This window comes from Macrosteles quadrilineatus, unplaced genomic scaffold (assembly GCF_028750875.1).
Source record: "Macrosteles quadrilineatus isolate MER2022 unplaced genomic scaffold, UCM_ALF_1.0 Scaffold_2__2_contigs__length_208266976, whole genome shotgun sequence".
Lineage (NCBI taxonomy): Eukaryota > Metazoa > Arthropoda > Insecta > Hemiptera > Cicadellidae > Macrosteles > Macrosteles quadrilineatus.
In genome coordinates this window covers 57331896-57359242 of record NW_026542595.1, presented here as the reverse complement: position 1 = coordinate 57359242, position 27347 = coordinate 57331896, and the positions used below count along the sequence as shown (strand labels likewise).

At 37.3% G+C, this 27347-nt stretch overlaps 1 protein-coding gene across 1 annotated transcript in view; it reads right to left on the bottom strand.

Annotated features, from left to right (window-relative positions):
* Positions 1–22836, bottom strand: part of LOC128986103 (ubiquitin-like protein 3) — an 83519-nt gene extending 60683 nt beyond the window's left edge. The window contains exon 1 of the mRNA XM_054406237.1: positions 22461–22836. Within this exon, the coding sequence (XP_054262212.1) occupies positions 22461–22490 (30 nt within the window). The 5' untranslated portion in view covers positions 22491–22836. The remainder of the gene's footprint in view (positions 1–22460) is intronic.
* Positions 22837–27347: the final 4511 nt, after the last annotated feature.

Below are 27347 nucleotides of genomic sequence, written 5' to 3'. Positions count from 1 at the left end.
CTCATGGCCAAAATGTAAACAACTCTGTGGAGGGATCTTTTAAAAGGCTTCTGGGACAGAGTCCTAAGGGATTTTGCTTAGTTTTTCTTTTGATAACTCATCTACAAACCAAGACCTTTCTTTGGACACCTCTACCAAGTTTCTACGCCCAACCGTTCTCTCAAATTAGTGGGGACAAAGTTTTCAATCAAATATTTAGATTCCCCCATGTTAATCTTATGGGAGAAACTCCAACTTTGATGGCCTGTGGCGCAAAGCCCGAGGATTTTTACTACATGAATTGGTGAAAGGGGGCGTCTACACAAATAATACTTTATTTTGACACGTCGTTTGTAAAAATCCGTCCATTATTAACGGAGGAGTAGTGTTTTCTAAAAATCGCCTTCACGTATTATATATAAGGATTGTAGTTGTTGTTATACCTTGCACATACTGTGCCTTGTGTTTAGCGTACAATCATAGTACAGTATCAACACAACTGGCAACTACAACTACACACACACACCTACCATTACAATGCATAACGACTCGCATAAGAATCAAGAACCGTTGTATTGTCAACTGACTCAGCAGTGATAACCTAGAATGTACGACGACGACATTACAGAATCAGACACTTACTACCACGGTGAGTCTCCGGAACCGAGTGCTAATTAATCTACGGTACTAACGTCTGAGGGGAATTTTATAGTCTGGTGGTAATTATAGGATTGCGTCGTCTGTCCTGTACCTCTCCTACATATCATTACCTCAAGTGATTTATATTAGAAAGGATAGAAAGGAAGGCAAGTTATAAATACAATAGGCCTATCAAGTTGTATTGATATAATGATTTTGTAGTCATTGAACTTGTTATTAAATACATTTCAGGTGTTGATACATCTTCTGTATAAGTGGCTCATGTGTGTATGGTAATCGTTATCAACATTATAGTTATGCTTCTAGTAATATTTAAGTATACAATAAAAGAAGTGATCTCAAGTGACCAAACCTAATAAGGACAATTCGGTACGGTATCTTAAGAAGGAATATACTGTATATCTTATTCACTGGAAATCTTTTTCAAATTAAGGTAGGCTATTGTTCTAGAGAAAGTGACTTTTCGATGACCTCCAGAGATGCATATCACTGGGAGATACGGATTCACCCAAGGTTGTATGTTCAAACCTTACATCCGGTAGACTATTGACTAGCAGTGAAGCCAGCCAAGTATCAGCAACAATATACACAATACACGAGTAGGATCTACATAATAGGAATACTTGTAAAGTACTGTATTACAGCTACAGGATCAGCACGACCACCACTGTTGGCTAACCCTACCTTTCGTCACACCCTGTGACATCACTGCTACGAACATTGCACAAGCATCTCCCTAGTCCCTGTACAGTGTTGCAAATTATAAAAGGATTACAGTAATTGTTCAATTACTTCCATGGTTCATTTAGGTATATCTATTGTTGTAACCACGTTACGAAGTGACAATTATTGCGAACACGGTCTATCGTGAAGCAGTATCCGGTTGGATTTATTAAGAGAACTCAAATTAAATCAATAATTTTTTTAAGGTGCAAGTTAGTACGACGGTGGTTTGGTAGACTACTTCAAAGTATTCGATATCGAAAGATTTCAAATGCCATTATTTTTCTTGTTAATTAATTGTTCTTAGACGAAGTTAGCCGTTGTTTGGGATATTGACTGGACAAATAATTACTCAGTTGTGAAGGACCAAAAAAGATGTTGATTATTTTTATCAGTTGCACAGATATGCGGATAGCTTGAGGAATAAATTGAGTAAAATGTTGATAGCACGATTTAAAACAATTAAGACCATATCAAATTAGTCACAATCATGAGCGGAAGTGGTTTTGACGAGTGATGTGATGGCGACTTCCGGACACTTGTCTGATAGTCACTTATCACTTTACATCAGCGTAAATGATATGGATAAGTGACGATCGGTGACGATGACGACGGCCAACACCCTCAATGCGCAGTCCCTACTGTACATAATTCCACATATTAAAAGAAGTAGACAGAAAAGAAGTGTCTACTTCTTCTAATCTATGATAATAATATGAGCAAGATCTTGTAGTGCATCTACGCCCAATACATGAGCGATGATTACACCACTTTACATCAGCGTAAATGATGTAAGGATAAGTGACGATGACGACGGCCAACACCCTCAATTCGCAGTCTCTACCTAGGAGGATTAAACATTATTTCTCTACCGTACATATTATGAGCAAGATCTTGTAGTCTATCTACGCTACAATACAAGATCATTTGGCACTTAAAACGGGGATTAGATTCCATTTAACTTTATTTGGCAGTTATTTTAGGATGTTTGAAACTAAGAATACGTGGTTACAACAAACTCGAAATATCTTCAGATCGGAATTCCGGTCCATTCGGACCCGCAACAGATCGTATTGTCTGTATCAAAAAGGCTACCAGAGGAAGGAATTGATGAATTTACCTTCATGTTCAAGCACCACCAGCAAACAGATTCTTTTGTTGAAGTAAACTAATTAGAGGAAGGTTGATTCTGGATGTAGTTTCCACTACTTATGTACAACAATCAACATGTTTTTTAACATTCAACAGGTCGACTTTAGGTAATAACATCATATTTGAAAAAGTCTTTATAACTAAAAATTAACTTTAAAAATTCGTTGATTTTAGTGTGTTGTTTGAGTTGTGGAGAAGTCAAACATAACATTCATTATACCAAATGATCGTATTATACGCCACCCATAGCGTGTTCTAAATTACACAGAGTTAAAGCAAGTATATTTATAGTCGGAAAGTGATCGTTGGGAGATTGTAGGGTGGGTATTCCACTTTTGTTTGCGAATACGTACTGCTAGGAATACAGTACTGTAATCCAGCAAGATGTATTAAATGTCTTGTTACGTGATTTGGTTTGCTAACAAGTTTTGTTTTAATTTATATCACATTCATAATGCGTGTAAAATAAATAGTTAAGTATGTAAGTGAATTGCTAAGCAAGTCCACAATCAAGTGCGATGTGATTGTAGTGCACTGAACTAATCATCGGAGTTTAGTTAAATTTAAATCTTTGGTTATCATACTATGAAAATACATACGGTCTAGTGGTCTATAACATATTGATTGATAACCAAAAGAACAGTTATTTACACGAGTTATTGTACTTCCGACAGCATCAGTGTGGTAATTATTAAATACCTCAAATTAAACAGTTATTAATAGGAGAGACAAATATTTAATGTAAACTGCAATTGATTGCTCTAGATACACAGAGCAAAGATCCCTTGGCGAAGCTTATCACAGCGGTTAGTAATGGTTTTACTTCAGATTAACTCTATATTCTCTCTCCAGTGTTTTCTGGATAAACTTTGTCTTGTTTGATCCATGGACTTGATGGCACAGTGTTGATATTAATAATATTCAACAGAGTTATAAACACTTCCCTCACCACGTCCCGTACTTTGACGTAACCTCTTGTATTGTTCTGACGAAAGGTATGTATAACCGTTGCAAAATACTATGCATATCAGTCTACGTTCGTTCTTAAATCGACAATCTAAATCAGCACAAGATAAGGTTCGCTACTTGGTCTGCTCGTAAATTACGGAATATGCTTTAAACAGTTAACATAATATGCATTTGTTTGTTGATGCGAGAAATCCGTTTTTTCTGATTTTCAAAAAATCATTGGTTGGAAGATGAATGTGGGCCTAATAAGAAGGAAATCAAATGAACAGTTCCACAACCGAATGATTTTGTCACCCTCTCAGTTCCATTTGCAGATAATTGATTGGGTTTGGTGCAGAGCCCTATGTCGTTGCGGCTGGCGAACCTCTATGACTGCATTCATTTAGTTAAAATTCCCTTTAAATTTGTCTCAGGTATATCTGCATATGTTTGATTGTTTAATTCTTTATTGAGCGAAGTCCTCTTGATGTATCAAGTTGACGATGATATCAAGTATTGATATACATACATGTTGATAAGTCTACGTTCGTTTCTACAGCGGATTCATATATTTTTAACAAATGAGAACATGTTGTTAGTTGTGTAAAATTTAAAAACGAATAAGCCTACACAAATAAAGCAAATATGCTACCAAAAGACGGGTGTCAAGCTAATATTTTACAACTATTGATATTTAAGTGAATTTTCATAGCACAACCCATACACGTGTCATCAAAAAATAACTGAAAGCCCAACAATAATGTTGTCAAAGACACTAACTGACAAAACAAATGGTAAAATATCTGACGTTATACTCCTGGAAGACAATCTAGCTTATAATTGCTTATTCAACAACATAATAAAAAAACATAAACACGCTGAATTGTCTATTAGTAGACGAATTCTTAAGAGATTTACAGCTATTACGGGAATTCCCGTTGTACTCTAGACTCTAGAGTGACACAGTAGGCCTACACAGTGTTTTACCCACCCCGTGATACGTGTGGGATTTCCCGGGTATTATACAAGCGTTCTGGGCCTTACTAAGCATGAAGAAAAGTCGTGTAGATGCAAGGGATGTATGCTATTTTTTAAATTCTATAAAACATTGAAAAATAAAATAAATATTATCTTCTGATTATGTCACCATTCTTAGTGAGGTGTGAAAAATCACCATGTGGCTAAGCCTTAAGAGTGGCTTACTGAAAAATTTGACGAAGCCACTTTAAGTAATCATTAAACTTTATTTAAAACTATATTATGTTTACTACATGAAAGTGTTATTTAGCTTTGATTTTAATCAAAAATATAAACTCCCCCATGACTAAACATAATAAGAGATTACGTAAATTATTTGAGAATGAGAAAATGTGACGTCCCCACCCTCAATTGATGATGATAATGGCAAATATTGATTTTCCTTTCACAAGCAACTGGCATCGCCATCGCCAAGAGAAATATTAAATACAAAGAAAATACATGTGATTGATGCTTTAGACTACATAGTTATTAAGCTTGCATACACCAAGTAAAGTAACCGGAGTTGACTCAGCAGATGTATGGCAAGACCATCTGTAGGACAAGGTTAAACTGTTTAGCTCATATTATGCAGCTAGAGGATTACACAAGCAATGAAGGGTTTCCCTTTACAAGACGCTATACCGTGGTGTGCAGACAGCGCCGCGGACTTGAGGCTAATGATGCAGAAGTGAACATGTAACAGGGATTTTGACTACGTGTAACAAGAAGAAAAATAGTTGACGCAAACATAGAAACTGTAAACGAAACAAACAATAGGGGCCTATTATTATTGATACCGACCTGAAGCTTGTTAGACTTCCCGAGGGTAAACACTCACAGGCAGCACTCGGCGATGTCTGCACTGGACCCTCATTACACTACTTTCCTTGCAAACATTGATAGGTATATAAATGCTACAAGCGGACCAAGGTCAAGGTACACAAGAGTATGTGTATGCACCTGCGGCCCCCGTGGTTGCTTTTTATTTTGTTATTCAAATGTAAAATGTTTTGTCAACAGAATATTGTTGTGTGTCCAAGCTCCTGTTAGTGTTACATCATTACTAGTTGATTTATAGTTTGGCAACAGAATGAATAGTGGAAGACTATTTATAACTAACGTATTAAATTTACAATTAACTTTAAGACGACAAGACTCAAAATTCGTAATGCTAAACTAAAACAAACTACAACGATGAATCTTGGCCGATACGCAGCGTAACCAACCACGGGGGGTAGATTTCCGGGGGTAAAATCCCGGTATCATGTTTACTGGGATTTTGATTAGGCTAAATACAACTGTCAAGTAAACCACGAAGTTGTTTTTTTTTATAAATTATAATTTATCCGTCCTAAAATTTTGCGGCCGGAAACCTACCCCCAGACCTGTGGACGTCAAAAATAACGTAGGCGTTTTTTTCATGGGGGCAAATTTCCGGGGGTAGAATTCCGGCGACCCGATATTACAGACTCAATGATGGTCTAGCCCCACACATCTAGTAGGCTACGGCCAGACGGCTAGACTGTTGTATTTGTTAACTATCGTATGCGGTATGCCGGGTAGTAATTACAATTTGGAGCAAAGAGTAAACTTAATTATCTGAAGTAACGTGAGCGAGTCTCGTACAGCTCTACACCACTACACAGAACAAACACTTCTTTGGAATCTAAATTGCTCTTTTATCCGCCACTTTGCATAATCTTTTCATGTACAAGTGTGTCTTTTGTCGATTTAATTTAATAAAATAGTGTGGAAAATGTTGCTAGCTATTGAATATTTTATAATTTGTTGAGTTTACATTACATGTCGACACCCACCTTACCCCTTATACCTTACTGATGCAAGTACAGGGAGGGATCGCTACAATGTAAGATAATTACTGTAGTAATTACCACAGATCCGTAACGTCAGTTTTTTTATATGTTCCATTTGATGTCAATATCCGAAGGTAGCACTCACAGCTACTTAAACAGTGGTGTTGATAGCATACAACCTTGCTAGAAACTACTGAAACTTGACACATATTTGTCGTCTTTTATAAGCTAGCAGATTTATACAAACATCATCCCTCACTGAGTTACACATATCCATGATATGCCTACATGATAGCCTACATTTGTTGAATTTTATTTATCCACGCAACTGCCAAGGTTTGCGTTATTTCGAAATGGAGCGGGTCTTAATTTTGGCCTTGTTACTATCTAACTTGGACCTTTTATTAGACATCACCATTAGTTGATAGAGCAACAGACAAAGTGGTATCTAAGAAAAGAATCCTGTAACGTATGGTCTGTATGATGAAACATGTCCTTTGACCTGACTCTCCGTAAACCTAGGGACTGGCCCGGGCCTTTAAACCATCGGCCAGCCAGGATAAAGGGTCAGGATACAAGTTCCATCATACAGACTTTATATGGTCTGAATGATGATGCTCCTCGATTCAGGCCATGACAGTTGGAGACCGGATCATTAGATTACATCGGTCACTCCAGGCTTTGGTGTGTGTGTGGGTGAATGAACGAGACGATAGTTTGACCTTCTGATTGGACGAGCACTACAATTACTCAGCACCGCAGCTACGTTATAGTGTCAGCTACGACAGGAATAACAACCAATGTTATAACATTTAGCCAAATCTCGTTTATACTGAATGAGTGGGTGAATTGACAATAATACAGAAGGTATAGTTTTAATGGTTTCGTACTTAAATATTGGTTTTCAAGGAGAGTACAAGATAAATTATTCTTTTCATGACTCTTGTGCGTGTATACGTTTATGGAAACTCTCCACAGCGTCTGTAGATGAGTGTAGGCAGCCTGGAGGATCATTAACGGTACGACTAGCGACTACGAGACACAATGTACAATAGAAGTGACGCAGGTGGGGCGGCTGCGGCTCGCGGCTGCCAGCTGAGCTTCACCATCTAGCTGCATCACACAACACTTGGCAACTGGTCAACTCTCAACACTGGGAACATCACTTTTCATTATAAACATAACTCGCACGCCACGATAACATTACGAACGCGACGACGTAGTGTAATACAAGCGCAGGAGATTTAAAAAGTCAAACTCGAATTTTAAATTTTAAATTATGCCCTACATAATAATTTTATTGTGAAATTATCAGGCATTCGGCCAGCATTTAACAACTTTTATACTAGTATATTGCACATCTGGTGTTTATTTTAGATTGTATCACATTTCCCTTAAAGGGAAGAAGCTATTATCGTAGTACTGTATATAACAATTTTAGTTACTGACTTCGCAATCTAAATTTGTTATTTCGTCGTTTCGGAGATTACTCCATCGTAGGGTGCTAGTCGTACACTAAACTCAATAGTTTTATTTTCATTTCTCACGATATTTCTTCATTTTTATTGCGTTAACCACTGATTAATAATAATGATCATTACAATCCAGACACGAAAACATTACAACACGCGCACGGCTTGAAAAACTGGTGACCGAGTCTACTGAAATGCCTATTTCAATCATTTTCAACAAACTATTAATGACACATACATATCATATAACTTACTGTATTTAAATCTTGAACACTGAATACAACCTCTTCCCTTTTTTAAACTGTGGTTATTAAAGAACCGTAATTAAAATAAAGTACATTTTAAAGAACTACTTTGGCCAGCAACTTGATGTTTTTACGCGAAAACGCAAACATAGCCTGCAATATCTACATAGTGCATGAATTTGCATTTTAAAGCAAACTTGTCTGTTCTATACAATTCATATAGTTTTTCTCCCAAAGACAAAGGTAGCTGTTGACATTCAGACGCAGAGACGGACAAACACTCGATGTATTGCATTAAAACCCAGCAAAACCAACAAAGAGAGACTTGTGAGAGGAATCTGAACGTCCTTGTAATGCCTTGTAGGGAATCGAGTTTGGCGTCACACATCTACAACTTACAACCCGGTGACAGAATAAACATATGCTCAAAATATACAAAACTCTATCGATATTAGATGACAGGTAAAACATCGTTGCACTACTGTTAATAAGTAACAGGTTGTTGTAGCTAATTAGCAAACAATTTTGGAGATTTTAGATTAATAGAAGTTTAAGGGTGTTTGGTTGTTGGGAGAACCACCTATGATTCTATTGCACAAAGCCAGACGATATCATACGACGAAACACATTTACGTCAATTGCAGCATTAGTTGGGTTAAAAACTGTTAAGTTGGCACAGATATTGTCGATGGTTACAGGTTATAATAATTAAATATTAAAAATTAATTACTATACCTACAACATAAAAATAGTAACATCTGCCTATCTAACGATGGGGTGTACGATTGAACGACAACTAGGTCCCAGGGCTATATTCTAAAACAAATTTAACCACAAGCTAAGTTGCTCGAAAATAATGGCAGCTGTCCTACTTAAAAAAATAAAACAATATTGTCAATATTACAAAGTAGTGTGCTGCCAAAGATGCGCAAATTAGGTGTGATCAGTGTTGTCAATATTTTATTTGCTTCTCCTTGACCCTTTTAAGAATTTTGACTAAATCTTTGTTTTGTTGCTATTACAATCGATTTACTGTGGAACTACCATTAAATAAAACTATGTACTTCAGCCTTAAACGTGATGTTTCAGTTGACGAAGATCGACATTATTTCACTTTAAACGTTCGTTTTTCTCATGATAGTTTGTGGACAAACAAGGCTGTAAAGAGTAGCGATTCGTTTGTGAATGGCAACCTGCTATGTTACATTATCTCACATAGGACATTTTTACTGAATTAAACACTCAGCAAAGTTCACAGAAGTCACTTAAACCGTATGTAAAGCAGTGTCATCAGATTTCAAATACTGCAACAAGTGACTCCGCTAAAACTAAATACAGGAAGACGGAATCCAAATCCCTACTGACGCAGAACACTATTTATTACTAAGGTAATTCTTAGAAACAGAAATACATTCTCTCACACGTATTCGATTAAACGTCGTGAAATGATCATTTAACACATCATGGAGCACAAGTGTCCCTATATAAAAGCTATAATCACCTCTCATATTGTCCTGTAAATCTGATGCAACATATTCTTTGTCATTCTAATTTATTTTGTTTTCACAAGTTTCAATTCTATATATTTTTACCGTGTCAATTTCTTGACGTGTAATATACTACATTAAATCTTTATATATGCTTAAAGGAATACACGTCCATTGTCTAAATTTTTTAATTTGGTCGTAAACCAAGACATAATAACAACTATTGTTTAGAATGGTGTTTATGTACACGGTTAGGTTTTCTCGGAACCTTATCATGGAAAAAAATATATGGCTAAATGCTTCTTTAATTGTCAAACGAAACGTATGGACATACAAATCATAGCATCTGGCCTAAACGTAATGTAGTGAAAGTGACCAACGTCATATCGAATCGTGCCGCAAACAAAACGAAGTTCGCTTGCTGCATAAACCGACTGACATGGTTGCATAACATAGTAAAACAGGGCAGTACCTAACTGATAAAGAATAACCGTATTAACTGTCTCAAATATTAATATAAGGAAAATGGGGGATTTCTATGAGATGAGAAACCTTGCTAGGAAAAAAGTAACGGCATTAAACAAATGCATAACCATAACTACACAACACTTGTCTTAAAAGCTCCTTGAATGATTGAACATCTCGTAGAGTTGGACGACTTATATCCACTCTAAAAATCCGTCACGAATGGCGATACTACGTTTAAAAAAATCATCTTAAATCTGCACCTAGGACGTGACGTATCACAATTTAATTCGTCCTATGTTTTACAATAGGCCTATATTCGAAAGAAAATGAAAGGGCCTAGAATTGCTTTAGTCTCTTGAATGGCACATTGTGAGGCCTTAAATAGCCCTTCCTACAAAAAGCCAATGGTGTCTTGAAAGGACGTGAACTGGTTTCAGAGGGGAGCCCGAGGAGCCATTAGGTTTCAGGTATTTGTGGTCCAATGGCGGCCTCACATAAATTCTCAGTCCGACCCGCCCCGTCGCGACGCCTACGACCCGAGTGGGTAAAAAATAATAGAGACTACCTGCTCTACTCTCCCTCAAGGCATTCCAGCTGGTCGCTACTCGCTAACACAACAGCTACGGTACCTCTACTAACTAGAGAAATAGTAGAATTGTACCTACTTACATATAATTCAGTTTTTAAAATCATTGTGCAACTAAATCTCGAGTTCTACTGGACCGATTTTATTAAATAATGGGTCGTTAAAAAGCTTAATTCATGTAGATTTGCAAATAATTATGAAAGTGTGTTTTTGTTATGATTTAGCCTATGGTGAAAAGTAAATAAAAAAAAGGTTTTCTATTGTGGAACATAATTTTGAAAAAAAATATGCTGACAAAATTCTTCATCACAATCAGACATGCTCAACACAATTAAATTCAACTATCAACACTATGGCTGTAAGTTCTTTAGCAGCTTATAGACGGGGACAGTAGAGACGGCAAGTAGCTGGCTGCAAGTACTTGCCATTTGCACTTTTCCTTGTCACTTGTCGATAGTACTTACCCAGTATAGGAAAACATACGGTAAGTGACGTGCACTTGCAGCCAGCAACTTGCCGTATCTACTGTCTCCGTCTATACGCTGCATTTGAGTTTTCTTGCCGCTGGAAAGGAGAGTACCCCTATATACACAAGCACAGAAAACGTACTATGGTAAGTATGCAGTAAGTGCAACTGGCAAGTACTTGCAGCCAGCAACTTGCTGTCTCCACTGTACCCGTCTATACGCTGCTTTAGAACAGTTTTATTTTGATATATATATATTTTTTATTGTTTATTAATCAGAGTTGTCAAGTGATATGTTTCAATTCGTTAATATCCTTCACTGAATTTTCTGTTTCTTGCAATGATGTTGAAAAGGTTCTTTCCTCCTTGGATGGCCATAAGGGAGTTGGTCAAGACGATGTTCCACCCTCAATATTATCCTCACTTAATAGTATACATCAACTGGTTTTTGCAATTGGCTATCATTCCCCACTGCCTGAAGACAAGCTTTGTCCTAACCTATTTTCAAGAACGGTAATTCTTCAGACATAAAACACTACTGACCAATAATTTTAATACAACCATTGCTCGCCAAAGTTTTTGAATCTCTGGTCCTCACTAGATTAGGCTACATTTTTCCATTAAGAACCACCAATCAATTGCTTAGCATGGTTTTTGTAACAGTAGATAAGGTAACCTGGTTATTTATCAAGATGATATAATTTCAGCCCTCAACAGAAGTTGTAAAGTAGACAGTATTTATCTGGATATGTAAAAGGCTTTTCACAGATTGAGTCATGAACATCTACTGGCTAAGCTCAGCCTTTTGGGTTTACTGGACCCATACAATAGATACATCCACCGCCTTTCCTGTAGTGTTCTTTCTGGAGCCTGGAGCCCCCCCCCCCCCCCCCCCCCGGCACCTTATTGGGCCTTGTGCTTTTTTCAATATTTTTGAATGACCTGGTCTCAGCAGTCATAGATTGTAAAATATTACTATTCACAGATGACGCTAAAATATGCAAAGAAATTTATTTGGAGCATGATTGAGATGCTTCAAGCCGACCATGACCAAGTATTTTTGTGGTGCTTCAGGAATTAAATGGAGCTTCAAACATCTCAAAATGCTCAGTACACTCCTTCTCTCGACGAGCAAACATGATGCATTATACTATTGGAGGGTAATCACTTACCAGATCATTTGTGGTTAAAAAGACCTTGGTGTGACTTAAACAATCGTGACTAAGTCCCGATGCTCACCTGGATGCCATTACTGCAGAAGAAGAACAAACTCTGTTCTTGGTTTTATTATCAGAGTGTCTAAGGACGGTTTCTCACCAGAAGCACTAAGGACTCATTACATCCAACTTATCCGCCCTATCCTTGAGTACTGTTCTCCAGTGTGGTCACCGTATCAGCTAGGATGCATTGATTTTCTTGAGGTGATACAAAGATGATTTCTTCAAATTGTTGGACTGCAGCTTGACTTTTGCTGCGAAGATGTACCCTTGGACAGCCTAAGCCACCTCTTTGGTCTTCAACCCTTGACGGTCAGGCATAAATTCTCTGACCTAATGTTTCTGAAGATCATCTCGGCTACAGTGGACTCACCTGAATTGTTGGGAAGAATTGAACTTCAAGCGTTGAAATCAACAAGAACTAAACAACTGTTTGAGAGGAGATATTGTTCAACACAATAAGTGTATCACAGCACTATACCACGCCTCCATTGCCTTGGAACCTGTCTTCCAGACCACCTGGACTTTTTCTCCACGTCTGAAGAGGCTTTTAGAAATGGGCTGAAGAAATTCTTTGCTAAGCAGTCATCAGTATTAACTTACTTTACAATTTGTTATGTTTCTTTGTTTGTTAATATCTTTGTATTTTTGCACAATTATAGCATAGCCTACTTGTTACAAAGCCTTGCACAAGTTTTCTTGTTTTGTACTAGGCCAAAATTGATTTAGGTTTGTTGGGTCTGCTTGTTATTGTTATTGTCAATCATTAAAAGAATTGTTCTATGTACTGTTAATTGTTTTAAATACTTTATTATTGTTAGCTAATTACAAAACTTGTTGTTTCCCTTGTTGATTGTTACCTATACTGTTATTGTTTGTAGTATGGGGGGTATATTGTTTTATAGGGCCTAATTTTTGTCTGTTTTCATCTTCATGTATGTATTGAGTCTAAAATGTACCGTAACATTTGCCATCTTCTTACACTCATGTAAAATGGAGTTTTCCGTCAATAAATAATATCAATACTGTACATCGGATTAAAAAATAAGATATCGATGTACCCTATTGAAGAAAATTACTAACTTCACCTAGGCCTTATTGAATGTTCACTTTAACAGGGAAAGTAGGCTAGACCTACTAATTTATCAGCGCCGTGGGGAGGACCAGGCACGAACAGAGGAACGCACCCGCACCTACCAGCTGTGGCAGGAGAGCTGGGAACAGGAGACTCGGGGACGCTGGACCAAGCAACTGATACAGCAAGTTCAACCTTGGGTTAATCGGCGGTGCGGAGAGGTGGACTTCTAACTCACCCAATTTCTGATGGGTCACGGCTTTTTCTGGTCGTACCTGTTCAAGATGGGCAAAGCCATGTCACCCGATTGCATATGCTGCCCAGGCATACCCGATGACGTGGAACATACCTTTTTCCACTGCCAGTGTTGGGAAAGGCCCCGCCTGGAGGCTCAACAGTTAGTAGGACTGCTGTCAGTGGACACGGTCATACCGATGATGACGGAGGGTGAGGACAATTGGACCTGTGTGTCACATTACATCCAGGGTATTCTTTGCGCCAAGAAGCTCGACCTTGACCGGGATACGGTGTAGGTCATAAAGTATCTAAATGCCAAAAACGGTGAGAGCCCTGAGGGCTTAGGTCACATGTTGGCCTGACTTGAAGAAATGTGACAAAAAATTCCAGGTCTGTGTCCAAAAGAGTAGAGGGGGTTTTTTAGTGAGTAGTCTGTGATTGATTCAGGAGTCTCACACTACAGGCTGACTACCTGTGTGCGTAAAAGCATTTTCCCTGCTCTCCCTTAAAAAAAAACCTAATATTTACATTCAGCTTAAATTCTGCACAATTTAAATAAGTTAAGCCTACCTTAAATTTGTTTTTAATAAGCTATGAAACATATTTTTGGCCTATTTTGCGATTTCCGGAGAAAACGACGGTCAATTTTGAATTCAGGACATTATTTACCATCATAACAACTTGACGTATGTGATCAATATAATTTCCCTATTTTTGTATTAGATAAGATAAAATAAGATTTAAGTATGTAGGCTAAGGCTAGCCTATAAACAACTTTGTTTGTTTGATATTTCAACACCCAGAAAACAACTCTGTGTGTCAACGATTTTTTTTCAATATGCTTCATTATCCATTTCACTCATCTTCTAACAGTAACGTTCATTTACAAACAAAAGCTAGGTTAGGAAAATTCTTCAAAGCATAACAATAAAATTCAAGCACACAGCTGATTTCTAGTGTTGAACGTCGTTGGCTCCATAGAGGTATATTTTTTAAGTTATCTACTCAATGTTATTTAAATGGGTTTCATTACCCCACCGAGTGAGGTTTTTTAAACTTTACATCACTCGAGAAGTAACGAAGTTGTATAGGCTACTTACTTCGGATAGCTGTACCGCTACTTACTTAGGACGGAGCTGTAGGTTGTACAGGCGCTTGGGATAGGGAAGTTTAACATGGCGGCTTAGGTAAAAGTATAAACCTACTTACTTTCAAACCCCTACTTTTAGGGGCGGTTTGGGAGCTCGGTATTAGCGCTAGTCTGCGACTAAATCCGGATATTTCCGGTATTTTAGGCTGCCGCCTCGAAAACGGGTTTGTGAGCTCGGGATCAGTAAGGCGCGCGCCTAACTTGTACAGGGATAATCTCGCGCCTAAATATTGTTGGTTTGGGAGTCAAGTAGACTTAGGCGCCAGCCTAAGAGATAGTCTCGGTGGGTTTGGGAGACCAATTTCGGGACTAAGAGATATGTTTTCGTCATAAAAATCAGTGAGTTTAGTCCCCAACTTTAGTCCTGCCAGGGGGCAGGTCTAAGTCGACATCATTCCGGTATTAGCTCATTAGCAAGTTAATTGTTTACATATTAAGTAAAAGAATGTTATATTGGAATTTGTTATTAAATACCGAACAATTTCATTACCCTCAAAGTATATTTGATAAAAGTTTTTTTTTAGGTTTCTGTTGTTCAAAATATAAAAAAAATCTCGCGGGAAGTAATTTAACGAAATAATATTTTGTTTTAGTTTTTATTGTTAACTTCAATAAAAATATGGAGCCTGAATAGAATTTATTTCAACTGAGAGTTTGGTTATAAGCACCCGTACCTTTATTATAAATATTTTATTAGCTAGGAAAAAATTAGCAACCGCATACATCCCCCCCCCCCACTCACCCCCTACGAAAGAGTGAAGAGATAATAAACAAAACATAAAAAACTGCAAATAGCTCACAGTCATAATCGTTTTCTTTTTATTCCGTTGTGATTGAGATCAGTTCAGTGTCATTGACTAGTGCTAGTTATATCAAAATGTAGTACCTAGATTATTTGGAGTATAAGAAAATGTATATACAGTATATCAATAATCCCGCCACAGAAAACCTACAGACTAAGCGAATATCCTATAACCTAATAGGACTTTCATACGTCTAGGTATGCTACTACAGGGAGGGCAATAAAGTGTGTTTTTTTACCAAAATATTAAGAGCTTTATTTAAAATAAATAAATTTGCCAAGTTTCATCAAAATATATCCATAAACTACAAAACTACAACAGTTAACTTATTCTCCATGAGAATCACATGGGAGTTTTAAATTTACGATTTTTTGAATAGTCTCTGTAGCCAATAACCGTACAAAACATTTTAAGATACTAATTTGTTTTTTATACTCTTTAAAATATTTTAAAGATAAAGATTTATGCTTTAGGGATTAAAATTTAGAAAAAAACTATTTTTATCCCATAAAACCCCGGGTTCCCATGGTCTGATCATGCTGGTTCGCGAACTCATTAAGGTTTATCGCGCCTTACACTTTCATGCCAAATTTTATCAAAATCAGACAAACATTACTCAAGTTGTCAGTCACGTTCATGGACGTGTATATAATGTATGGGCTTTTATACAGGGTGACAAAAAAGTCTGGAAACGGCTTAATATCTTTTTAACTAAATCCGTTAGAAAATTCAAACCTTTAACATCAACTTACATGTATGAAAGCTACTTTTTCCAAGCATTATCATTTTTTTACCTCTACCAGGGGACGACCCATGAGGAGTAGGTACATAATCTTTAACGTAAGCATAGGTTGATATGCACATAATTTTAAAGGTCTGGTCAAGTGGAGTTCATTGCCGGAAACCTCGTCTCAAAAGGTTTATCCGTTCCAAAATGGCGGTTGTCCAAAGTTCTTGTGGAATATACCTGCACAGGCCTTAGTTTTTGGTAAATACTCGTATTAAACATTAGCTTGAGAGCTGAAATTGTATTTTAAAGTCAACTAGCTTATGAGACTAATATTATTCAATCTTCAAAACAAATGTTACCGGGTTTCAGATTTCCCGGCTAATGTTGACTATGAGTATTTACCAATACTAAGGCCTCGTACTTCTGTGCCAATGAATGAACCCTCTAGCATAGTTCTGAGAAATTGATTGTGGGGTTACTGTTAAAGCTGGAATTCCTTGACATGGGGGATGCGAGTTAGTTGTCTCAGCCTTATCAATAAAATAAAGTTGTCTATATAATCTCTCTACGGAATGTTAGGTGTAGGCCTATGCCTAGTGGAATACTTGAAGTGAAGTTGGCTTTTATTCTTGAACTGTTAGGGGCCTCCATGTTCATGGTCTTGGCAGCTTCATTGGCAACAAATAATGTAAATGATATAGCAATGGGACATTTCCAAAAAGCAAAAATGCTGTAAATTGGCTGTTACATAGCCTATATACCTATTGGTGTTTATATATTGTTAATCAACTTATCTTATAAAGGATTATATGTGATCTAGTTTAAAAGGAATATGACCTTTTTGACATGACAGTAGCTGCTTAAATAGTATTTTCTCTTTGTACCATACTTTACAGCAAAAATGTTGTGTTATTTTCAATAATGTTACCAACCCAGTGCGCCTAAGTCCGTAATATAGGCAGGTGCAAATATGTTGTCAAGATGGGTACCATTTTAGGCAAGGTTTCTGTTTGGATTTTATTAGACACGATAAGAGCAGATATTTCTACATAAATATTTGATATGTGCAGAATAATTTGATAAAATGTAGGCAAAAGTGGTGAAAAAGGCAGACACCAACCCGTACAATACATATAAGATAGTTCAATAAGAAATAATTTAAGAATTGCTTTGATAAAAGGAATTTCCACTGATTTTGTAATGGAACGTTATATTGCAAAACATGACTTGATTTTTAAAGAGGAAAATCAATTTTAAAATCAGAAAATAACATTGCAAATACTTATTTGGTAGAATTCAGTAACTCCCAATAAATGTGTGTTTTTTGAAATACTATTTAAAAATGAACAGCTGTTTCATTAAAAAGTATTACCCACATGACCAAAATGTAAACAAATCTGTTGAGGGATCTTTAAAGGCTTCTGGGGCAGAGTCCTAAGGGATTTTGCTTCGTTTATCTTTTGATAACTCATCTACAGACCAAGACCTTTCTTTGGACACCTCTACCAAGTTTCTACGCCCAGCCGTTCCCTCAAATTAGTGGGGACAAAGTTTTCAATTAAATATTTTGATTCCCCCATGCTAATCTTATGGGAGAAACTCCAACTTTGATGGCCTGTGGGGCAAATCCCTAGGATTTGAATTATAGGAATTGTTGAAAGGGGGTGTTTATTTTTACACGTCGTTTGTAAAAATCTGTCCATTATTAACGGAGGAGTAGTGTTTCGTAGAAATCGCCTTCACGTATTATATAAGGATATGAATTTGAACGGATGGTGTTTTTGGCCTCAAGAGACCTCAGAACAAAAAAGTAAATCGGTCCTGGGTCCAGGTCTTTCCATAAGTATTACGGTAATAGCTTATTCCCTACCTATATGGGAAATTTGCTAATATAAATCTTTCATGATAAAACTGAATTTCTTTCACTTAGGCTAAGCCTCATTTACACGGGGCGAGTTACAAGCAACTCGCCAGCGTGTGAGAAGCGGGCAAGTGCGCTGGTATTTGTTCACACGGAGTTTGTCCACTCGCCAACGTGTAGAAAGACACTGCCGGCGAGCGCACTTGTAGTCGTTCACACGATGCTTTTTCCACTCGCTTAGTGGCTTGAACAAAATCCTCTGACATCTTTTAATAACATGCGCACAAGTCCAAGCAACTGTGTTCACAGTGGGCTACCTACTGTACACGCCTACTCGCTCAAAAGCTGGCGAGTCGGCGTGGAAAGGAGCGGCAGCGTCAACTCTTTCCGGAGCTTTTTTTGCAAGCAGCTATTGAGCGAGTACGTCGTTCACATTGAGCCATTTTACTAGCTGCGTGTAGCTTGCAAACTCGCCCCGTGTGAACTTTAGGGCTTTAGTTCCTTTTGTCGTATTTTGACACAATCCTTACCTATGAATTAAATATAGGCTACATATTTTTATGCCAAACACCACTTAAGGCTAAATTTCACTTTCAGGCTAAACTACGGAAAGTTTAAGCTTAAAAAGTTACTTTGTAACCTACTCAATCTATATGAGTGGATAGCTAACCTAAGCCTAGTAGTACCTTGATCTGGAAAAATTATCGTCCAGTACTGACAACTGGATTGTCTTGAAACAGTCATAAAATGCAATATTCATATACATTTCTTTAGACTAATACCGTATCTAAAGAATAATATCTGAGAAGAGAAGCATAGATAATTCAGGCTAAAACGGCTTAGTCTATGGATAGAAGTTTACATTACCAGAAGCCTACGTTACCGTACTACTTATTTCTAAAATGAACTGAATCAAATAATTACCGGTACTAGTCATTTTATGTAGGAAATAGGGGAGAGTGGGGCACATTTGAACACTTTTAAAACTTTATTTTTTAATACCTAGGTGAATTTATGTGTTTTTAATAAAAACATTATTACATTTAGTCGTAACATAACATTAGCTCTAAATATTGTTATTTTTTAAACCCTCCTTAAGTTAACATGTTAATGTGCAATATCTGTTTTCACAAAGGTACCGGTACCTATGCAAATCGTTCAAAAGTACCCTACTGGTGGGGTACTTTTGAACAAGAAGTGGGGTACAATTGAACACACTAGCCTAATTAAGTAAAATGAAAATCTTTATTTTACAGAAATTATAATGCATGTGAGTTGATAAAAACAGTTCTTATTTGTATTGGAACTAATTTTTCATTTAATGTTTTAGATTCACGTTATTTATAGCTAAATGTTTCAAAGTTAATAGCAAAATTAGCCTATTCGTTGGCTGCACGTTCAGTTCTCACACTCATTTTTGATTGAGGAAGCTCATAGGCTTTTAAATTATTATTATTCATTACTGTCTTGTATCGGAAACAAATATAATCAGTTGGGGTACATTTGAACAACATGCCTACCAGAGGAAAACATGGTGTTCAAATGTACCCTTTAGACTCTGTTCAAATCTCACTAGGCACCATTTTGCAAAAAGTTAGGCTAATTATGTTTTCTTGGATTGTTATTTATCAATGTGATTGTGCATAATTGTATCTAAATATGTATATGCCATTTAAGGTATATGGATCAAACTTATCTGTATAATGTTGTTTTTAACCATGAAAAATTTACAAATCCCTGCTGCTAAAAAAAATTTTCTTGTGGCGCTCTTAAACTTCTTTTCCCAACAAAAAACTAAGAACTGATCAGAAATGGAGGGAGATGAATGCAATGGAACCTGTTGCCCTATTGGAGGGCTACATTTTACATACTTACTTACTTGAATACTTGAATCCTGCATCTTTGACAGATCTAGTCTGATAGATTGCGTCATAATTTATAATATAATCAATAAAATAAAACTATATACAATATTTACAAAACCATAAAAATGGTTAGGCCTACCATAAAAAAACTTGGCCGTCTATTGGATGGCAAGGCGGACATACGCTATTTTACAAGGGGCTTGTCCTCAAGTTCTTTAGGGGAGTAGAGCGGTCTATTAGCAAGTATCCCTTTTAGTTCCCTCTTGAAGGATGGCACATCCATCTCCCGCATCTGGGTAGGCAGAGTATTAAATATTCTGATCGCTGAACGGGGATAGCAACTCCAGGTACGACTGAGACGGCAGCGGGGAACGTCGATGTTATGGGCCTTCCTAGTATGGTAATCATGCACCTCCTCTCTCTTACTGTAATTACTCAAGTTGTTCTTTAGTAGGATCAGAATATCCATAACATACTGACTATATACTGTGAGCACCCCTAGTTCCTTGAAGATTGGCCGGCAATGGTCCAAATACCCAGCAGATGTGACAATCCTCAAGGCCATTTTTTGTAAGAGAAGTATATCCTCATCTGCTGAGGAGTGCCCCCACAGTACAAGTCCATAAGTCACATGACTGTGAAACAAGGCATAGTACACGGATAGGAGAGATGATCTAGGAATTTCTGGCGTAAGTTTTCTGGTCCAATGGCCTGCGAGTATAAAAATGACGGCAAATTTAAACCGTTAAAATGTGCCCCATGTTCAAATGTGCTCCACTCTTCCCTAAATATAAGTAAGTAAAGGCCTTGGTTATTAATATTAATTAATCCATTAAAAATTAGGCAAACATTTGGCTGCACTTTAGTTTCTGTCCTTCATTTACTCACATAGGTAGGCCTACCTACTGCATGTTTAGTCAAGAATTACCTAATAGGTTTAGTTTAGAACAGTTTCATCAGCTGGTAGTTAATGTATAGGCCTACACAGAGGATACGCGTCCGGTAACGCGACGTGGATTAGGCGTCTGGCAGACTGTCATTTAACCTAACCTAACCAACCAAACTTTTGATAGGCCTAATGCAAAAAAACATGTGAAGGTTAAATTCTGTTCATAAAATAGAATTATAAATGCCAAAAATTCTAACAAAAGATGTAGGCTAAGTTAAATTAAGAAGAAATGTCATTCAAAACACAATCTTTGACAAAAAGTTTAAGATACCAATGGGATTCGAACCAGGGTCCTCTTACTTATCAGCAGAGCACTCTATCCACTACACCACGAACACCGATGGCTGTACATTGTATCGTTGTGGTAATGGCATTCCGGGCCCCCACGACCCGGATACGTCACTGCCCGACGCCTAATCCACGCCTGGTCACCGGACGTATATCCTCTGTGTAATGTATAATAAGTAGGACAGAAACTAAAATACAACCAAACATTTTCAGGATGAATTCAATTTAGGCCTACGAAATTCCGTTTCAGTAGTAGGTACCTACCTATCTTTAGTGCGAGCTCCATTACAAACACAAAACTTAAGTTAAGTTAAGCCCTACAGGCAACGAAGACAGACAAAGTCTGAAAGTCTGAAAGTCTGAAGTTATTGTCACAATGACTGGGATTCGGGATTCATTAAGTCATGCAGGAAACAGTCATTCTAGGCTACTCTCGCAGAAAACAAACTAGCCTATCCTATATGTTTAAGGTAGACTACGTTCAACACCAAACACGTGGCCTGCTTGGAATAAGTCAATAAGTCTTAGTGACTTTAAGTTTTTAAGTTATATGAGTCTTACTGGAAATGGTTAGGCCTACCTACCACTTAAATTAATTGGCAGTCCCCAATGATAAATCTTAATTTTTACAGCTAGGGCATGGCCTATGATAAGTCGGTATATTTCAAAAGTGATGAATTTATTTTTACAAAATTTTGCCCGAGCGAAGGACAGGCTTAACAGCTCCAAAAAAGGGTGTTTGAATGATGATCTAGGCCTACCAGTATGCTATGTCTAAGATTGGGTTTAAAAATTTAAGTCATTTGTCAAAGATGGTAGACAAGGCCTTACTTACAGTTTCATAACTGGGCTATGCTAATATCGATTGAAACTATCGAATTGAAAATATTGATTATAAATAGGTAATCAATATTTTAAAATATAACTATTATAAAATTAAACTATCATAACCTAGGCTAACCCAACCAACCAAACTTGCTGATGATGAAAAAATCGCATGAAGGTTTACCTACTAATCGAATCGATAGTTTCAATCGATATTATTTAGCATAGCCCAGTTAAGAAACTGTACCCGTCAAAGATTTTACTAAAAGAATTTTAAGTTAAGATGAGTAAAACAAAAATCAGAATAGGTAGGCCTACCGTAGTGAAATCATTCATCGATTTCCCACTCTGACCTGATTAGCCTATATTCGTAAAAATTGTAAAAACGCCTATCTCAATTGAGTTAAAAGTTTAAAAAGAAGAGCTTGAAATAATCTTACCTTATCACTAGGAATGCTCCTACAAGCCATAGCAGAATGTTATAAGAGCAGAAAATCCAAAATAAGGTAATCCTTTAGCACTGGACAGCTGGTGGCAGAAGGAAATGAAATTGCCTATAAACAACACTTTCGGAAACACAATTCACTAAACGTGCTTTTACGCCATGTAGACGTAAAGCTTCCGCCAACATCACACTTTGACATTTGCAGCAATATTAAACATAATCAAATACTCGAAATCAACGAACTCATTGTGAAAGCTGGGCTCTAACACTTAACAATTGCACACTTTACAAAATAACACCAACACAACTAGCAAAATGGCGAAGAACACTGGGCTGTGGAGTGTGGAGATACTGAAACCTCGAAACCTGTAATCCGTATTCGCTTCGCCGTATTGTCAGATGATCACGATAAACAATGGGCATGCGTCGAGTAGAGATGGCAGCACTCATCAACTTACTGGTGCAGACCAACAAATTGAGTATTTGGAAAATTTTAAAAGCCAGGAAAATTCTCATCCAAAAGAATTACGTATGAGAAGGTTTTGCCAAAGATTAAACATTCTCAAACACAGGCAAGGTCCCATCCAAGGATATTCCATACAAGCGAGCAGCACACCGAAACTCAAATAATCATCTAGTTGATAAAGAAAGTGCAAAAGAGACAGTTAGTCGGGTTTGGCCATGTAAATCGTATGGAGGAAGGCTGACTCCCACGACGAGTTTTCGAATGGGTTCCACCATGGAAGAGAAAGAGAGGACGGGACGACCCAGACGCAGTTGGCATATGGGAATACAGGAGGCCATGCTGACGAAGGAACTTCAAGTCGGCGACTGCGCTGACCAGAAAATTGTGGAAGCAGGGGGTGGATAGACGGCGCGAGCTGTAGAAATCCGCAAAAAGTAAACTAAATTAAGTAAAAAAATTGTACTCTCCTCATCTCAGCAGCTTGAAATGTCTTGTCATGTCTCTGTTAACTAAGTACAAAAATAGTAATTTGCTCTGTGATAAAGAACTTTACCTAAATGCCAAGATAGAATACAAATAACATGCCTTACAACTAGCCAAAAGAAATTCATATAAAAATAAAATATACACTGCCCAGAACAAAGCGAAAGCAAGCTGCTTGGCAGATAATAAAATATACCCCCGCCGCAGCAAACCTGACGCCTAAGCGAATTTCCATTTGGCTGAATTGATTTTCAATTGATCTATTTAAATAACATTAGGTTTAACGAGTACCTAGGTTTGCTGCTACAAGGAAACTAATAAAGTGTGTGTTATTTTAAGTAAAATAATTATTGCTTAGTATAAAATGAATATATTTGCCAAGTTTGATCAAAAGATATCCATAAACAAGCAAACAACAACATTTTACAATATTCTCCATAAGAATAACATGGGAATTTTAAATTTACCATTTTTTTAGTTTTCTCCGTAACCAATAACCGTACAAAAACACTTTGATATACTGAATTGTTTGTTTTTTTAAGCTCTTTAAGAAGGTTTAGAGAAAAGTTGGGAAATTTTGTGTTTTGAGGGTCAAAAGTGAGAAAAACCAATTTTTACCCCATAAAACCCCCCATAAAACCCTGTTCCCATGGTCCGATCATGCTGGATCGCGAACTCATTCAAGTTTATCCCGCCTTACACCTTCAAACCAAATTTCATCAAAATCGGATAAAAATTACTCAAGTTATCGTGTTCACGGACATATATATATATATATATATATATATATATAAATTTGAACGAGTGGTGTTTTTGGCCTCTGGGGACATCAAAATGAAAAAGTAAATCGGTCCCGGGCCTAAGTCTTACCATGAGACCTACGGTAATAGCTACTTCCCTATAGGGAAATTCGCTAAAAAGAGTCCGGTCTCAGCTCATCTGACTTCAGCAGCTACCTGAACACTATTTGTTGAAGCAGATGTCCACAACAGCATCCCTGCTAGCGCCTCTGCTACGCAAGCCCTCGGAACCCAACATAGAGCACCCCCCATAAAACCTCAAATGGAAGCTTGTGAATCCGGGTAATATGTGCAAAATCGTATCCAAGTTTAAGTGCTCAAAAGGTGTCAATATTTATGACATTTCAAATTATTTATTGAAGCAGGTCATCAGTGTGATATCTATTCCTTTAAGCATGTGCATTAATGTATTTTTATCTGAAGGTTTTTTCCCTTAAAGCTCAAAGTATCAAAGGTTATACCTGTTTAAAAAAGAGGTTGTCGTGATTCTGTCAGTTGTTATAGGCCCATTATCTTTCTGGTCCCGACTTTCGGCAAGGTTTATGAATCGATTATTAAAACTCAGGTCAGTAACTTTTTTAAAGTTGTTTGGCTTTTTCTAAGAATCAGTTTGGCTTTAGATCAGGAATGTCCATGATTGATGCAGCCAGAGAGCTAATCACATCTATATTAACAAACTTTGAACTTGACCAGCCTACAGGCGCAATTCTTTGCGACTTAACTAAAGCCTTTGACTGTGTGGATCATGGCATTCTTTTGAAAAAATTGAATTTTACGGAATAATTGGCATTCAATTTTGTCTTTTTAGATCATACCTCAGTAATCGGCAGCAAAAAGATTTTTCCAAACGAGTATTCTAGGAACAAACTTGGGTAAAATATGGAGTACCGCAGGGGTCGATATTAGGCCCTTCCCTTTTTCTAGTCTTATAATAAATTACCTAGATCTTGAATGTTCATGCTAATTCTATCGTTTTTGCAGATGACGTAACCTTTTTTCTAAACAAGTCCCTCTGCTGCCACAATTAGGGATGAATTCTGTAGCATCATAAGTGAAGCCAATGAGTGGTAAGTCAAATCTGTTGTTTTTTTTTCGATCTGAGCAAAGCCTTTGATATGGTGGATCACGCATTGCTTCTTGATAAGCTTTCTTGTCTTGGAGTGCGAGGGCTGGCACTGCAATGGTTTAAGTCATTCATTACAGGACGGAAACAGTTTGTGATGATTCAGGCGGTGGATGACTTAGGATATCTGAATACCTACCGCTCACCCCATTGCTAGTCTGCTCGTGGCGTGCCTCAGGGGTCAGTCCTCGGTCCGGTGTTGTTCCTTGTCTTTGTGAATGATCTTCCATCAATTGTAAATTCTGGAAACATTTGTCTGTTTGCATGATGCAGTGGTTCGAGGACAACTCATTGAGTCTAAATGCCAGAAAAACTGAATTTGTAAATTTTTCTATAAGTTCAGCTGGGAAAAACAAAAACAATTTCCTTTTGAATGATGTTGAGCTCGAGGCAACTGATCAGGTTAAGTTCTTGGGATTGGTGCTCGATAGAAACCTGCGCTTTCATTCCCATATTGACACTGTGTGTAGACGGATTTCTTCGGGAATCTTTCTTCTCCGCCAACTTTCTAAGTTTGCAAAATGTGATGTTCTAATTACAGCATATTATGGAGTGATTTTCCCGCACCTGATATACGCAGTGCCGGTGTGGGGGTGTGAGTGTGGGAAAACGTATTTCCTTTTCCGACTCCAGAAGAGGGCAGTTAGGGCAGTCTTTGGTTTGAAAAGAAGAACATCTTGCAGGCAATACTTTATTTCATCACAAATTTTAACATTTCCCTCAATATACATTTTGGAAACTTTGATTCTCATAAAAAAAAACTTACACCAATACCAATCTTCACTTACACATTCCTATTCACTACGTAACAATTCTCATCTTAAATTACCATCTCATTCAACTACATTTTTCAAGAGACACTTTCATTACAATGGCATTAAACTTTTTAATCTCCTCCCTCCCTCCCTTCAGCTGGAGTCGGACTTGAACAGCTTTAAAAAGCAAATCAAAAAAATACTCTTGGCCAAGGGTTACTACAGTGTTCGAGATTGTGTCGCTGATGGGTTTAGTTAGTTAGTTTTTTTTTGTTGTAAGAAGTAATTGATATTGTTTTATTGAAGCAACATTGTCTATTGTTTATTTTAATTTTAGTTCTATTATTTGACATGACCAATGCAAATTTTGTATCTGTTATTTTGGTTCAATAAATGAGTTATGAGTTATGAGTTAGAGAAAACTCAAAGCAAGATCTCCTCCTTGAACCCTGGCTTAGTAGATTCTAGTCATAGTGTTAAGTTGCTTGGTATTCACTTAGACCCTAAATTATCCTGGAACGTGAATGTAGAGTGTGTACGTAAAAAAATAAGTAGAATTAATTATTTATTAAAACACTTGATGAAATATGTAGGTATCCTCTGACTATGTTAAATCTGTCTACTTATTTAGTCTATTTCAAAAGTGCCTTTTCCTATGGTCTCTTGCTCTGGGGAAATATCCCTTTTGTGATCGATGTACTTCTCGCCCAAAATAAATGTATTAGAATAATGACTGATTCAGATTATAAAGATCAATGCAGACCTCTTTTTATAGAAGAAAAGAGTTTAACTGTTGTAAAGCCTCTACATCCTTCACAACTGCATGCTTCACACAAAGAAAAATCTTAACAGTTAATAGAAACGTACTATGACGTACCGGTAGCTATAAAACAAGAAATTGTAATAAAATTTCAATAGCTAGACCACGCTAGACCCTATTCCAAGCTGAGAGAGGTGCTCAACTCTTTTGAACACGTTATGGTGAACATTGTTGAACAGGCTGCCTTTTGAATTTTTGATACAAGACTGGGACGGGTGGCGTCGTCCTGCAATCCAGTTACTAGGAGGTCATACGAATTGTGGATATTTATAGGCATGCACTGTGGATGCGATACTCCCTGGTGTGGATTAAACTTCGCACGAGTGAGTACTACACGACTACCCGCAGTGCTATCTTGATAATTAGACTAATTCGTATACACCAAGGCAAAAAAATGTGGTTCGGATTCCTCTATAAACTGTAGGTCCCTTAGTT